The sequence below is a fragment of the Melospiza melodia genome, chromosome 8, assembly GCF_035770615.1.
Source record: "Melospiza melodia melodia isolate bMelMel2 chromosome 8, bMelMel2.pri, whole genome shotgun sequence".
Taxonomy (NCBI): Eukaryota; Metazoa; Chordata; class Aves; order Passeriformes; family Passerellidae; genus Melospiza; species Melospiza melodia.
The window spans coordinates 25,817,288-25,832,401 of record NC_086201.1 but is presented as its reverse complement, the minus strand read 5'-3'; the positions used below and the strand labels follow the sequence as shown (position 1 = coordinate 25,832,401).

Below are 15,114 nucleotides of genomic sequence, written 5' to 3'. Positions count from 1 at the left end.
GGTACACTCTCATAAAATGCTTCAATTAGAAAAAACCCCGTGTGTTCTTCAGATGAAAATTTCCTTCTGCTGGGGACCTTTACACAGCCACTGCTGGTGAAGGGCTTGGGAGAACAGGTATCTCTCATCCCACCTGGCACCTTTGTCCCTCCAATTAAGGGTTTGCATCCCCTGACTAAGACCCACACAGTCCCTCTGCTCAGTGGGGGCTCACCTCAACAGTCCCCCTGTTTCTAAGGTAAAATATCAGCAAGTTTGTCTCTCATTCTGTAAAAAGCAAGGCTCACCCTTTGGTGCAACCTTAAGAAGCAATGAGCAATGCACCAATAACAGTAGTATTTCATAAAACTCTACGAAGAATTTTAAAAAATAATAAAAAAAGACAAAGGCGAGAGACAAAGAGAAAAACATTTTTCTTTGTAGGTCAGCTCTAATGCACCTGGTAGGAGGATTGCAGGAGTGAGAAAATCTCAGAGGGAGTCATTATCTGTAGATCACTGCCCGGGCAGACCCTAATGGCCTCTCTCAAGCTGTTAGAGGCAATTATTTCAATAAGCATTTGTCCTGCAGTGAATGGCAAGACACATGGCAATGCCTGTCCAGGCTCCCTGCTGGTCTAGTGGGGAGGACACAGTCCCTGGCCACAGGTCCTGAGGGGAAAGGAGTCCCTGGCCTCCTCGGGATGGACTCCCTGGCCTCCTCGGGATGGACTCCCTGGCCTTCTCAGGATGGAGCTCCTGGCCTTCTCAGGATGGAGTGCCTGGCCTCCTCAGGATGGAGCTCCTGGCCTCCTCAGGATGGAGCCCCTGGCCTCCTCAGGATGGAGCTCCTGGCCTCCTCAGAATGCCCTGGCCAACGAGGACTGTGATGGTGCCTTATTGCACAGAGGGGATCTTGCCCTGCAGGGCTTCCCGTGCAGCTGCACCCGTGGTGGCCAGAGTCCTTCTGAGACTGGGCAGCTGCCAGCCATGGGCATGTTCCTTTTGCAGTCCTGCTCTCCACCAACATGCTCTGCAAAGCACGGCTGAGCTGCCCCACACCCTGCACAGCCACAGCTCCACACTACAGACTGTGCTGTTTTATAAACCCCTGAGCAGTGGCTTTTACTAAGAAGGCCTGGCTAGAGCTCCCAGCACTGCCTCTTGTGCTGCAGCAGCTAGGGTCTGCCTGGGTCCTGCATAGACACGCGGGGTGACTGTGTGGGCTAGGCTGGGGATCACAGTTGCACCGAAACCCTCCCGCAGTGCCAGCTTCTCTGGGGGCTCAGGGAATCTTCAGCCACTTTCCTGCAGCCAGCAAGAGCTGAGTCTGGGGACAAGCACCGTGTCAGCCCTAAGGATCAACTCATCACAGCAACAGCAACGTCATTTTATTAGCTGTTTACTCTGCTCTGAAGAAGAAAATAGCAGCTGCTTCAACAAGCCTCTATTAAGGGATTTCTTTCCAAAACCTCCTTTATTTGTACTCCTAAACTTTTCTACCAGCTCGTCTAAAGCAGGAACAAAACATGCGTGACAAATACAGAGGCCATAAGGCCGGACACACACTCTGTGCAAGTCCAGTTTAAAGTGGAAATTACCGGTGGAAAACAAAGAAACCTCCATAGTTTATCAGTCCTAATCCCATTAATGCTAATAATATAGGTTACTAATAATAGTTGTAGCTCTCTTTGACGCAAATCAAACTTGTACAATTTAATGTACGGTTGAGAGATGGAGGCAGATGTAGCAGTAAAACTCAAGTTGAGTCTCCAGGTCAAACCAGGCCATGTCCTGATCACGCCACCCCTTGCTTTTCAAGTTTCACATTATTAATTTCTTGAAACACATGTTCCTACTTAAGCCAATGGGAAAATTGCCATTGACTTCAAACAGACCCAGAGCAAGCTCCTGCAGCAGTTGCCCTTCTTAAGGAGAAGGGCCGTGCATCCCCAGTTTTGGCAAGGCATGAGCAATCCTGCTGGCTTATAAAATCACACTTAACACCACAAGTGCTGGGTGAAAGCTTTTTCAGGAATACTCTGCTAACCTTCATCATGGCAACTTAAGGAAAACCACTTCCGAATTTGTGCAGAATTCAGCAAACAGGTTAATAAAAATTATTTAAAAATGTATATACACATGCTGTAGTAACTCTGCCCAGAAAGGGATTTGTCATGGTTTCTCAGGCCACTCTCTGCAGCAGAACTACATGCTTGAAAAATGCAAGAGGGCAGAGGTTCAGCCCCCACAGTTGGTCTCCCTGGGTGGCCCCTGGTGAATTGGAGGGTGGAGGAGCAAAAGAGTGGAAAGTTTGTGGCCAGTGCTTTTCCTTCTTACCCGAACAGGAGAGGGGTCATTTGCCACCAGAGTGGTACTGACAGCAAGGCCATGGCAGCTTTGTATGTCACCCATCCAGGCCACAAAAGCCCTTGAGACACTCCTGCCAAAAACTCGGTGATATCTTTGTGTGTTACCACAGAGAAAAAGTGGTGTCAGAGGCTGGGGTAGCAACTGAGCTCACCTGCTTCCAAGAGTCTGTAAGAGTTTCTGGAGAGACATGTTTCCCTCACCCTTTGCTCCTCCAAAGGTCTGTATCTCTGTCTCTCAACTCCTGGTTTGGGAAATCAGCAGGGATCCATCTGGCGTGAAAGGCACCTGTCTTCTGCTTGGCAAAGCTCTGGAGGGAATGATGAGACCCAGCATCTCTATGCTTGGCCACCCACAAACCAGCTCTCAAGGCACAGTGCTGCAGAACAAGACTCAGATTTTCTTGGCTACCACTTTAGAGGTAGCCACATGTATAACCTCTTAATTTCTTTCCTCAGAACAAGTTCTCAGCTCAGCTTCTGCAGGCAACTTCCACTTTATAAAATTATTTCCCCCACTCCTTATAAAATAATCTCATAACATTCCCTGTGGCTTTACCAGTAAGAACAGTTACACACTGTCAGCAGGAATTGCTATGGGTACAAAGGGCAAGGATGACAAACTGCTGTCCCCCTGCTGAGCGCTGTTCCCGAAGAAAGGACAGGCCAACAGAGCTTCCTCAACTACCAAATCAAGCTGGGCAGCCAGGAATGTTCCCCAGCCAGAGAGAGCTCAGAGGGAATCAGATATGATACCCACTGTGCATTCATCTGCATTTTGAGAGGATATAGGTTACTTTCTGGGTTCTGATGATTTGTCACTTTGGACTAAGCTTTGTCTCGCTCATGTTTAACCTGTGAACTCTGGTGTTCTGCAACCAACACCCCAGGAATAATGGAGTGCTCTTGGAGTTACTGCCTTTTTTTCCAGCAGACAGGTACCTGTCTCACACAGCAATGCAGTATTCCACAGGCTGAATCAGTATGAGATGATCTATTAAGTGCTGCTCATGCTATAGACAGAGCCATGTAGACCTCAAGGGAAATCAAAGCCAAGAAACAAAGATTGTAGTGGGAGAGAAGCCCAAAGACTGACTCTCCCTCTTGAACAATATCTGTTTTCCTTTCAGCAGTTCACAGTTGCCCAGTAGACAAGGACTGAACCCCCAGGAGAGTTCATTTGTGAGGAAATTTTTTTTACAGGTTATGTGTTGCAAAGCTTTGTTCAAAGGTCCCTCTTCAAGCAGGATGGGAGTGCAGAGAGGGAGAAGCCCTGAAGATGCAGCTGCTGTTGGGATAGGAAGAGGCTGCCCAAGGGAAAAGATGTTTCCATCTTTTTTCATAACAGGAGTCCCCAGTGAGATGCTCTTTAGAGGGGGAAATGCTGTGGTAGCCAGGTGATGCTCCTGTGGCATGTCAGCAGAGCCAGCAAAGCCCAACCCATAAAGCAGAGCAGAGTTTGACTGCAGTATCTTTGTGTGAATCCTGGCCACTGCTGTGCCAATCCAGGTACTTTACTCTTTGTGCACCTCTGTGAGGGATCATGACAAGCTGGCCAGGGGCGAGCAGCATGGGCTTGCTTCCCTGCATGCCAACATTTCCTCATTAATGCACACATCCACACTCGACTGTGAGAGCCCCACCTTCAGCAGCTTCTTGTAGGAACAGGACTCAAGGGAAACCCCAAGAGGATGTGAAAACAGAACTGTGAGTCTTGCAGCTTCCAGCCAAAGACAGACTTTGTTCTTAATGCATTGCATCTCCTTCCTCTGCAAGAAGTCTGGACAGAAACCCCCAGTGATGCTGCTCTAAGCTTGCTTCCAGAGAACCTTCTTCTTCCCACAGGCTCCATGTGCTGTGGGTGTTTTCTGCAGTGCCACAGGAGAGCTGTGCACAGCAGGCCTCCTCTTGCTGTGTATTCTACCTCTGCTGCAATTTCAGCTCTTTTTAACAGGGCTCTTGCTGCTAAAGCCAAGTCAAACCAGCATTTGTCCAGAGTACTATCTGTAATAACATAAGCCAGTCCCCAGTTACCATCTACTGAACCATCCCAATGTTCTCATGTATTATGGTAAGACTTCCTATAAACTACCAAAGTGTGATGTGACCCCTTCACTAAAAGGACACCGCTCAGAGATGCAGCAGCCAAGTGTGTCTGCTGACAGCAGCACAGCATCCCCCAAGGCTGCTGGGACCCCCAGCACCACTGCACAGCAACAGCAGCCCAGGTCTGCAGAGTGGACATGTCACATGGAACCTGTAGGAGTCCAGCCTGAACTTGAGACTCAGAGGGCTTCTTTGCAGCTCATTATTATTTATTATTTGTAGTGTTGAAGCACCTGAGAGCTTACTAATATGATCAGAGACTGTTTATGTCAAGTGCTGAACACCAACAGAATAGCAATGATAACTGCCCTTGCCAAGAGGTTCAGAAACATACAGATCACTTTGGGCAGAAGGGAGGACTTGAAAGACAGCAGAGAGAGCTGTTAGATACAGTTGGGTTCTGAGCTCTTGTTGGGACACAAAGGAAGTTGCATTTCCCACTGGTTCCACTGGGGTTGCACCTCTCTGCCTCTGGAAGCTTTGCCCCACCATCATACATACACAACCACAGTGCTCTTCTTCAGCATGGCTTTGTGTCCTCGATTTGAAAACTGGGAAACAGAGACTGATCCTAATGCAAACAGTCACAGCCATAAGGTAAAAATTATTACAAGAAATACAAAAACCCTAGAGCATATGAACAAACCACAGCAGATGAAGGTTCCTTCCCCACAGTGGAAACTCAATCCTGTTACATGCTGAGCATACTCATTGCCTTTTCAGGACAGGGGTCAAAAAAATCCATGACAGATCTGGATGAGACCCATTCAACAATGATTTCTAAATTTCCCTTTAAGCATCAGGCACTTTTTTTTTTTTCTTTTTCCTCAGCCCAGAGAACCCAGCTGGATAATGTTTCTGCTTCAGGATGGCATGTCGTGTTTTCCCATCAAGCATCTTCTGCATTTGGCAAGTGATCAACTTGCAAAGTCCACTGAGACTTTTGGGTATCCTAAGCTATGATTTTGGGTTAGGCCCATTCCATCTCTGATCCTGGAGAGTGCTCATTAGCCGCCCTGCAATTAAGCCCATTGCAATGTCCACAGGGCACTGATTTGAAAGAGAAGGTGCATGTTTTCCAGAAGGAGGGGAGGCACAGGAACCTGCTGTGTCATACTCTCGTCTCCCCTTTTGTTGCTCAACATCTGGGGAACAGCTTGTGACTCACTGGAGACCAGGAGGCACCTCCACCCATTCATGCCCAGCACAGAGATGCCACCACCCTGCTTCAGTGTGTCCCGTCCAGGCAGAGTCAAGTGCCACTGACGGCTGCAAGCTACAGCCGTGCTGCTCCCCAGCATGGAGACAGGAAGGGCAACAACCTCTGTTCCTTGTGTCTTGGGCTGCACCTGCCAGAAGGAACAATGAAATACTGAACAGCCCTCCACATCACTGAAACGTTGCTGTGCAGGCCTGGGGCCAACAGCACTGACCTTTCTCCAGGAACATGAGGTCTGAAGGAGATGAGAGATTTGAAAGGAGTGAGGTATCCAGCTGGAGGAGGAACCAGGGATTTCTGGGGCCTACAGAGACATGCTTCACTGTAGGAATGGAAGTTGTCTCCCTTTTTGCTGCTTCATGCTTGTTTGCATTTTGTTTCTCACCAAATGTGGTCATGGATACAGATGCACAGACACACTGGAGTATGGAGTGGTGGCAACGCTGAACAGCAGGGTCCCCTTGAGCTCTTCCACTGACAGCCACTTGGCCATAAACCATCACCACAAATCCTCCACTTCCCCGGTAGCAGCTTTCTGCATCCACTTCTGGAGAGGCTGAACTGCAAATCCAAGCATGTTCCAGTGCATTTATCAGTACTTTCCCCCCTCTTTGATCTTTGCAAGGCTTTACAACCAGTGTCAACCTCAACCCTACCAACCTGCAGGCACAACCTCTTCCTCTCCAGGAGGGACAGAGCCTGAAGAATCAACACCTCTGAACAATGCTGTCACAGGCTCTAAGCACAGTGAAGCTGTATTAGCTCAGGCTGAGATGGAGGAGAGGAAGAGATGCAGCTGGCAGCCTAAATGCAAATGTGATGGTAGAAGGAACAGGTAGCCTGGACACCTGGGCCACTTTGTCCCTGCAGGAGAAAGTGCTTTAGCACTTCTGTTGGCTATGCAGAAGGCCATTGGGTTTACAACTGCATCATGAGCTGGGTACAGAGTAATCCAGTGTAGCTGTTGAAACATCATTGGTACCAAAGGAGGTGTATTCAGGGAAATGTTTACAGTATGAATTGATATACTCCCTGATTGCTTTATGGCATCTTGTCTCTGCCCAAGCCAAAGCAAAGAAACACAAAATCAGCATCTGAAAATCACCTGCAAATCAGCGTTCTCTGGTGGGTCCCCACTAAGCATCCCTTGCTATTGCTTCTGGGGCAGTGGAGACACAAACATCACAAGGGAAAGCAATCAGAGCAACCAAAATTGTGCTTCTGTGCACACCAGTGCCTTGCAGGGACTCAACAAAGTGCTAGGAGTGATTTTACACTCCTTACTTGTAGAGGATAGAAAACGTTGCCAGAGGACCTATGGCAGACTGTGATAAATTCAAGCTTCTCATAGAAAACAGTTAAGATACCTTTCCTCTTTCTCTTGGAGAGCAGAAGAAGCAGGGAAATATTTTCTTTATTTATTTTCACTAGGACTAACTGCTCTCATTGCCCCTTAATGTAAAAAATATAACCACTTCCCCTTTCCAGGTGCCAAAGAGCACTGGTGCTATAGCACGAACAGCCGCATCACTTCCCTGCATCTTCCTGACATTTCAGCAAGTCACAGAAAGGATGAAGTCTTCTCCTCGTGCAAGTTATTTTCTTTACCTGTTATATGACAAACCTGTGCCCTGGCTGAAATGCCCATCCTCATTCCCTGCAGGTCCAGCCTGCTCCCTTTGCCTGAATTTTTGTGTAGTCCTCCATGCCCTTGAGCCCAGCTGTGCAGCAGTGGGGAGATATGGCTCCTCCTCCACATCTGATTGCGTTGCTCTCCGTGATGGGTGGCGTGGTGGGCCAGGGCAGGGAAAGTGGCCATCTGCCAGGAGAAAGGTCAGTGCAGCCTGGGAAACCAGAGCTTGGCAGAAATCGCCCTCTGCTACCTCTGGGTCAGCACAGGTAGATGCCACCTCCGGTGCTGGACTAACAGCTTTATACCCAGCATACCGCACATTCTTTTTTTGTCTAGGCTTTTCTGCTTCTGCCAAGTGACAACCCCATTCTGCTTTCTCGACTGACCTCCAAAGTAGAGTATCTGAGACAATAAAAATGCAATGTCTGCCTGGAAACCACCCAGGCAAGCGGCCAGATCTGTAGCCCAGCTCTTCACCTCAAGGCTCACAGCCAAAATCCTGCCCTCAGACACAATTCCTCCTGAAGCCAGCCAGAGAAGCAGAGCAGCATCTGCTCATCAGATCTGGCCACCAGTTACAGTGCAGCCCGGGCACAGTCTGGGCTCTTTGCTGGTGTAGAGCAGCTGAGCTCCACAACGGAGAACAGCCTCCTCCATGAGGGTGGAAAGCTGGCAGTTCCTACAGGGCATGCCTTCAGCAGAAAGTTCAGGATAAGATAGTTAACTAGAAAGATTTTAATTGATTCAAATGAGAGCTTCTCAGTGGCAAGCAGAGGTGACTATCAAGCAGAGAGAACTCCTGGGCTGCCTGTACATCAAGCTTTGCAGTAAACCAAAGCATGAGCAACCCATAGCTTGAAAAGGCCAAGCTAGAGGAGAGCTTGGATGTCAGACCACTAACATTTCTACATATTAAAATTGGAGTTATGCTAAACAAGGTCAGAAATACAGCACAAAAATGTTTTTCAGCTATGGGAATTACTGAATTCAAAGACAAAAAAACTGAAGACATTTAGATATTTAAGTAGCTGAGAGCATAAACCTTCACTGCTTTTGTCCTTTATTTCTCTGCCTAGGTCAGAAAAGCCTCTGCATATGCATTCGGCCTTGTTCTGGCAAGCTGTTAAGGATAAATGCTTACAGACAGCTTTTTCTGAAACAGGTATTTCTTGTGTAACCCTCTCAGTACAGGAGTGTGTTGTGACACCCAAGTGCTGCTTCCTTCCACAGCTGACCACCTTTGTCAAATTCTCTCCTCTAGAGTCTTTAAAAGTCTTCCCTCCCCAAGGTGCCCAGGGAAGGTGTTGCTTTGCCAGATTGAGGCATGCTTGGAATGGGTAATGATGGTCTGCAAGACCTCTCCAGCAGTGCTTGCTGTGCTAACCTTCCCTCTCATCTTCCCACTAACACATACATTTACACATTTATGGGTATATTTATGAGAAAGAGTAGTTTATTATTCATGTCCAGCCTCACACACAGCTTCTCTGCTAAGCTAAAGATGCCAGGAATGGTCCTGTTTGAGACAACCTATGGCTCCCCAGGTGAAGGCTGGGGATGGCATCGTTTTCACAAGCAGCTCACAGGAGACATTCAGCTTCAAGGGAGCTGCCCCTGGACCATCCAGACCCAGAGCCTCAGGTCAGCACCTGAGCAACAGCTCCTGCAAGTCATCCTGCTGTTTCTTCAATGCAACCACAGAGTGTTTTTGTAGTGGTGAGACTATTTATTTGAGAAAATTGCCTATGTCCAGTTCTTTTCTGATTACTGCAGTTCTTCACCAACAGCTTCATTTCCCCTTTTCCCTCTACATGTTGACTCCTCAGACTAGAGAGGTGCTTACTTTGCTTCATTCTTCACAGCACCTACAAGAACTTGGGATTGGTGCAGCCATTATCTGGGCTTTCTGCAGAGGTTTATTCTGACAAGCCTTCTTCAAATACAGTTTTCAAAATTGTTGACATGGACCCAGTTTTGGAAAAGGCAATTTGTCTTCATTGCCAAGAAACAAAACATACCATGAAGTAATCAGCACTGATGAATTCTGCGGCCTTGTACTTCCACATCAGTCTGACTGGGACACCTGCGAAGGAAGAGATGTGTCTGTGCTAGTGGCATTTCCTCAATTAATACCAGCAGAGGCCTGGCCCTGGCACGCTCATCCAGATGCAAAGGGAAGAGAAAAGCCAGAAGAGAGATCTTAGTCATGGCAAGGCAAGTGTGATGCAACTGCTGCACAAAGAGATAGTTCAGCAACCCCTGGGAGCATCTGCTTGCCCTGGTACCCAGTCCAACTTAGCGTGCTGACAACCCACCATCAAAGGGCACCAGAGGGACCTTCATCCTGCAGCCTGGTGGCCAGATACAACCCTGGCAATGCAACCGATGGGACCATAGGGCCCCCTGAATTTGAGAGCAACGAAGAGAACATATTTCTTCTATTACTGGAAGCCCCTCCCCACCCCCATCATCTTCAAATGAGCACTCAGTTCCGCAATCCTTCCAAAAGCAGAAATGCAACTGTGCCCGGTGCCAGAGTGATTTTGGGGAAGCTCTGCACCACACTAACCATTTAAGGTCAAACAGCTCATTAGCCAGCCCAGACTAGCACTCCGAGAGGTCTCAGCTCACATCTCAGCCTGATTAAATGCCATGATAGATGCCTCAGTAAGCACACGTGCATTTCTGGGGACCGTCTGGCTGGAACAGCACTCAGGGGCCGGGCTCCTACGCTCTGCCTACTGTGCATGTGCTCCTTAGGCCGGCGGCTCCTGCTCGGGGTGAATTCCCACTCCTTTCCCAGCCACACATCTTTCCCAGGCGATCCTCAGCCCCAGGAACTCGAGTACTAGAGGCTGGGGAGAGGCAGAGGGGTGCACACGGTGCGGGAACGGGGGTGTGCGGCAGGCACTGCCTGCGGGGCAGCCCCGGGCCGGGCCGCGGCTCGCCCGGCGCCCACGGCCCGAACACGACCACCCCGCATCCCCCCTCAGCGCACCGCGCGCTGCCACCACCACGCGCCTCGCCGCCCTCTTATATAGCGCCCTAAAAATAGCTCGCCGCGCGCCGCCTCGCGAGCCTCGGGGAAGGGGCGGGAGCAGCGCTCCCGGCCAATCGCCGCCGGCGTCGGCGCTCCGGCCCCGCCCCCCGCGCCCCTCGCGGCTCCGCCATTGGGCCACAGCGTCTTCAGGCGCGCGGCGGGCCCGCCCCTCCCGCCCCGCCGTTTACCCTACATGGCCACGCGCTGCCTGAGCGGGGCCGCGCGGCTGCGCGCGCGGGGGGGCCGGGCCGGGCCGGGTTTGCTGAGGGAGGGTGAGAGGGAAGCGGGGAGGGAAGCGGCGTGAGGGGGGGCGGGATGTGGGATGTGATGTCCCGAAAATAAAGAGGGGAGGGGGCGGCGGGGAAGGCGGTCGCGAACGCGCATGGCCGCGGCGCGGGGCTGCGCGGAGCGCGGCGGGGACGTGCCCCGGTGCGGCGGCCGCGGGGTGCTCGGTGCGCGCCGGCGCCGCTCGTCCTCCTCGGCCCGGCCCCCGAACCTCGCCGTCCCTCCGCGCTGATCCTCTTTCTCTCTCTCTTTTTTTAAAGTGTGACTGAAACAAAACAAAGCCAAAGGGACGCTGGATCTATCATTGGTTGATTTTCCTCCTCCTTTTTTTTTTTATGACCAAAAACAACCCCCCACCCGAGCAAACAAACACACACAAAAGCAGAAAGAAAGGGTCTTGCTCAGCAGCAGCATGGATGTCTTGGCTAGTTATAGTATATTCCAGGAACTCCAGCTTGTCCACGACACCGGCTACTTCTCAGCTTTGCCATCCTTGGAGGAAAACTGGCAGCAGGTGAATCATTTAAATTACTCCTGTAAATCTCTTAAGCGCAGACAGTCGATGCATTGAGGCTGCATTTCTGACTTTATTTTATTTTTGTTCTTTAATTCAGGGTTGGGTTTTTTGGTGGTTCGTTTTTTTGGTTTTTTTTGCCGCGTGGGTAGACCTTTAAATCTCTGTATTTTTTACCGTGACAAACTGAGCAGTCCATTCAAATCTGTCTGCCTTCAGTCCTTTCTGAGCACACTCGACAGTACCTGAGATCCGGTGGCATTCTTTAGGGTTTTGTTTTTTATGGTGACTACTATTTATTTCATTTTTGAGCTTAGATTTTTTTTTTTTATTTTTCTTTGTTTTGTTCTTTTAAACAATCCTACTCACTTCTAGCCAGTGCTGACAACTGGCAGCTGGTGGAAATGGAATAGATAATTCTTATTTTCAGGTAATTAGTATATGCCAATAAAAATCGTAGCTTAAGTCGGAGGTGGAGGGCGGGCAGGTGCCTGGAAGCACTAGCAGAAGCTTTAAGACTAAGTTCAGTAACTAGGAATGTGACTTATTTTTCTTTTCCTTTTTTTTCCTTTTTTTTTTCCTTTTTTTTTTTTCCTTGGAAGATGAGTAGAAACGCACACTTCTCGCTGTCTTGAAACAATGACGCCTTAGGCTGGTTCCAGTAAACCAGTGTGTTTTGAGGCACTCTAGGGTTAATATGCAGACAGAATAAAGAGAAAGATGGAAATCAATTCTTATGAATGCATTAAAATGATGACTGGCAGTGTGAATACAAGTAAGACCAAGGGGAAGAGCATGTTACAGAGAAGAGCTGTATAAAATACACGATGCACCCAGTTGTTAACTGTAAATAGTTATCAGCTGGGAAATTGAGAGAAAAGGAAAGACAGCGTTTCTATTTACGAACAAATGTTGTGAGGTAGTTCTGTTTCTTTATGTGATTTTCTGGCAGAGGCAATACACCAGGTGAAATTCTGGAAACTGGTGTCTCTTTAAAAGAAAAAAAACATCTGCTGGTGGGTAGAAATAGTGGAGTGTGGCTGGGATGACATGTGGTGCTATTGCAGCGCACGGACCGTGGCACTATCAGTGTGAGAATAATGAGCCACAGGATTTCATCTTGCCAGCCTTCACCTGAGTCTTGGCTACTGTAAGGGTAGCCTGTCAGTTTTGGGATGTTCATTTGATTTTTCCTCAGAAGTGTGCATGGGTAGAAACGTGGATGGCAGAGCTGCTGGGGAGTACTCGGGCTGTAGCATTGTCAGCCAGCTGGACGGGGCTGGATCTTCAAAGCTTTACCCGTAGTAAAATCATTCTGGCCTCAGCTTTGTATGTGTGTGCACACAAAGCAGAGCTTCATTGTCAGCTACAGGGTGAACACATTCAGGGTTTATTTTGCAAAATGACCAAACCAACTTTGCTTTATCCTCCAAGGGGGAGGGGATGCTTTTTGTTATTAATATTCAGTGCACACATCCATGATGGTCACATCTGCTTTCCTTTTATATTTTTAACATGTTAATTAAACTGAAGAGGTTAATACAATTTAATTAAAAAATATTTCATAGGATCGTTGTTGGATTGGTTGCATATTACTAACAGTCCAAGCAGTCCAAAGCGACATAGTGTGTTGACATAGCCAGCGTGCTTCAGGCAGTGCTGCGAGTGATACTCTGTCTCCTTCTGCCTTCTTTTATGTGTGGAAGAGCAGCAGTTTGTTTTATACAGTAGCATGTACCTACCCAATCCCACTGTTACCACTGCAGAATTTAAAGTCCTGCTCCTGGTTAAACCCCATTGACTCTCCACGTATGTTAAAAAGAGAAGCTGAAAATAATTTGCAGCATTTTCCCTTATTTCCTGAAATCCTGCAACCAGTGCCCGATGTTTCATAATGCATCCTGTATTTACGGTTTGTTCCCCTGTTGCTGCCTGGACTCTCCTTGCAAACAACAGGCAGCAAAACTGATGTGTCAGTGGTGGGAGCAGCTGAAGCTGGCTGTGCAGACACCGTGCTGTTACACGAGCCTGGCAGACCCACTGACACAGAGACCCCAATTTAATTCTTCTGAATCACTTGCAACGTAATCAAGTACTGGGGATTTACTTATTTTAGGCAATCTGTAGCAACTTGGAGACAAAGAATGTGTGTGTTTCTAAAGGGTCGTTTAAAACTAAAGGCTACAGTTGAGACTCCGGGGAAGAGAGCTGACAGGGTAGTGACTGATTCCTGTGGGATGTGTCAGAGGAGAGAAACAGCAGCTTTAATTTTGAGTAAAAACACTGGAACAAGTCCTGCCTCTGCTCCAGTGGTGCTACAGAGGCTCCAGAGCAGTGCTTCTCCCAGGAGCAGAGCAGCGCCCCAGGAGATTACTTCAGTCTCTTAAAAAGGCACGGGTTGGGGGGGAAATAGATGTGTGGGTTAAGAGCAAGCTTCTTTATCACATTGTGAGCTCCAGTTTTGTGATTAGCAGCTACTAGTGCGTGATGTGCAGAGGCAGTCAGTGCCAGCTCCTGCTCTGACAAACGATGCTCACTGTGGTACCATGAAAGATGCACCTGCCCCACTGAAAATCAGAGCGTGCCTTGGGGTGAAAGCATTGACACAGTCCTGTCTTCCTTTTCTCCTGGGCCTGGAAAACAGTCTGCTGGCTGCTGAGGAATACGCAGCTGGGTCAGTTTCTCGTATTTCAGATTGTGAAACACCCATTACTCACAGAGGGCACTGACAGCACAGGCAGGTTGGTAAATGCTTGCACACAGTCAGCTGATCTCCCGTTTTCCCTTCCCACTGCTAGAGGAACGTGAGCAAGTTTGGTATCTGTGCTTTTGACAATTAGTGTTGGAGTTGAATGAGTGCAACCCAGCAATATGTACAAAACAAACAGATTTTGTGGAGGAACAAATTGTCTCCTTTTGTGTAGGTTTCTGTTTTAGAAGGCAGAAATGCAAACAAAGAAACCCTTATTCCACCCTGCACATAGTTTGCATTGTGGAAGTAGAAATTCCTGAAGTGTAAGCTGGAAATGAACCTGTGATGCATTTGATGTATTTTAAAAACACATTTTGGGAAGGGAGAGCTTGATTTTTAGGCAACAGAAGCTGAGTTCCTCTCTGAGCTTTGGGTGTACTCCTTCAGGCAAAACACTTTTGAGGTGAGGAGGATTTTTCTTGGAGTGGGGGTGTCAGAATCTAACAAGTAATCAATAGTACAATTTCATCAGGAGAGAGAACTTGGTTTAGCTTTTCCACAAAAAGCTTTTCCACAGTGTTGAGCCTCCATGGCACTGAGGAGGGATGAAAGGAAGAGGTGGGCTGTGTGCATTGGGAAATGAGTCGTTTGCTCTAAGTCAGCTGGCTGGCACCTCGTGTTTCTTCCTGGTGCTTCATCCTGACTGAACTGTCCTAGTTCTCTCTGTCCCTGTGAGCTGACTCTGCAGTTCAGGGCAGGGCGGGGGAGATTTCAGCACCTGCGTGGCTGCTGCGCTGCTGCAGGAGGACCTCTGGCCACATGTGCCATTGCTCTGGGCTGGCTGTCTCATGTGGCATCCCTGAGATTGGAACCAGGCTGCTGGCAGAGGCAGCACGAGGCTGAAGGGCACCTCATTACTCTGCAGAGGAAGGAAGTGGGTAGGAGGCTGTTTGTGAGGGAGATAACTCTGAGGAGCATAGCCTGTGCAGCTGCACATGGTCCCACTCTGTGTGCCAGGCTGCAGAGGGGGGAGAGTGGGGCTGAGGGTTTGGAAGGGGTGGACATGGGGCTTCCCTCTGTTCTTCCTGCTGGGCCTTCACAATGTCATGTAGGGGATCACTGAAACATCAGGGTGCAGAAGGCGTCTTTTGTAATCAGATATGCCTCTTCCTAGGGGTGACATTTTTGACATCCCTATTCTCCTTCTCTGTAGGTCCCTTGGTGGACTCAGGACTCACTGTGCTGTTGTAAAACAGGGGTCTGATCAGGACATTTTGG

The 15,114-nt window shown here is 48.8% G+C and overlaps 1 protein-coding gene and 1 long non-coding RNA gene across 3 annotated transcripts in view; one reads left to right on the top strand and one right to left on the bottom strand.

Annotated features, from left to right (window-relative positions):
• Positions 1 to 8,736: 8,736 nt before the first annotated feature.
• Positions 8,737 to 10,226, bottom strand: LOC134421006 (uncharacterized). The gene is made up of 2 exons (XR_010028487.1): positions 9,875 to 10,226; positions 8,737 to 9,388 (listed from the first exon to the last, which is right to left on the bottom strand). It is a non-coding gene; the product is annotated as an uncharacterized LOC134421006 (long non-coding RNA).
• Positions 10,227 to 10,582: 356 nt separating this feature from the next.
• Positions 10,583 to 15,114, top strand: part of KLF7 (KLF transcription factor 7) — a 65,349-nt gene continuing 60,817 nt past the window's right edge. The window contains exons 1-2 of one of the 2 annotated variants that reach the window (XM_063162353.1): positions 10,583 to 10,617; positions 10,891 to 11,144. In XM_063162353.1, the coding sequence (XP_063018423.1) occupies positions 11,043 to 11,144 (102 nt within the window). In that variant the 5' untranslated portion in view covers positions 10,583 to 10,617; positions 10,891 to 11,042. Of the gene's footprint in view, positions 10,618 to 10,813; positions 11,145 to 15,114 lie in introns of those variants that run through there. The other variant, XM_063162352.1, reaches the window with a different exon arrangement.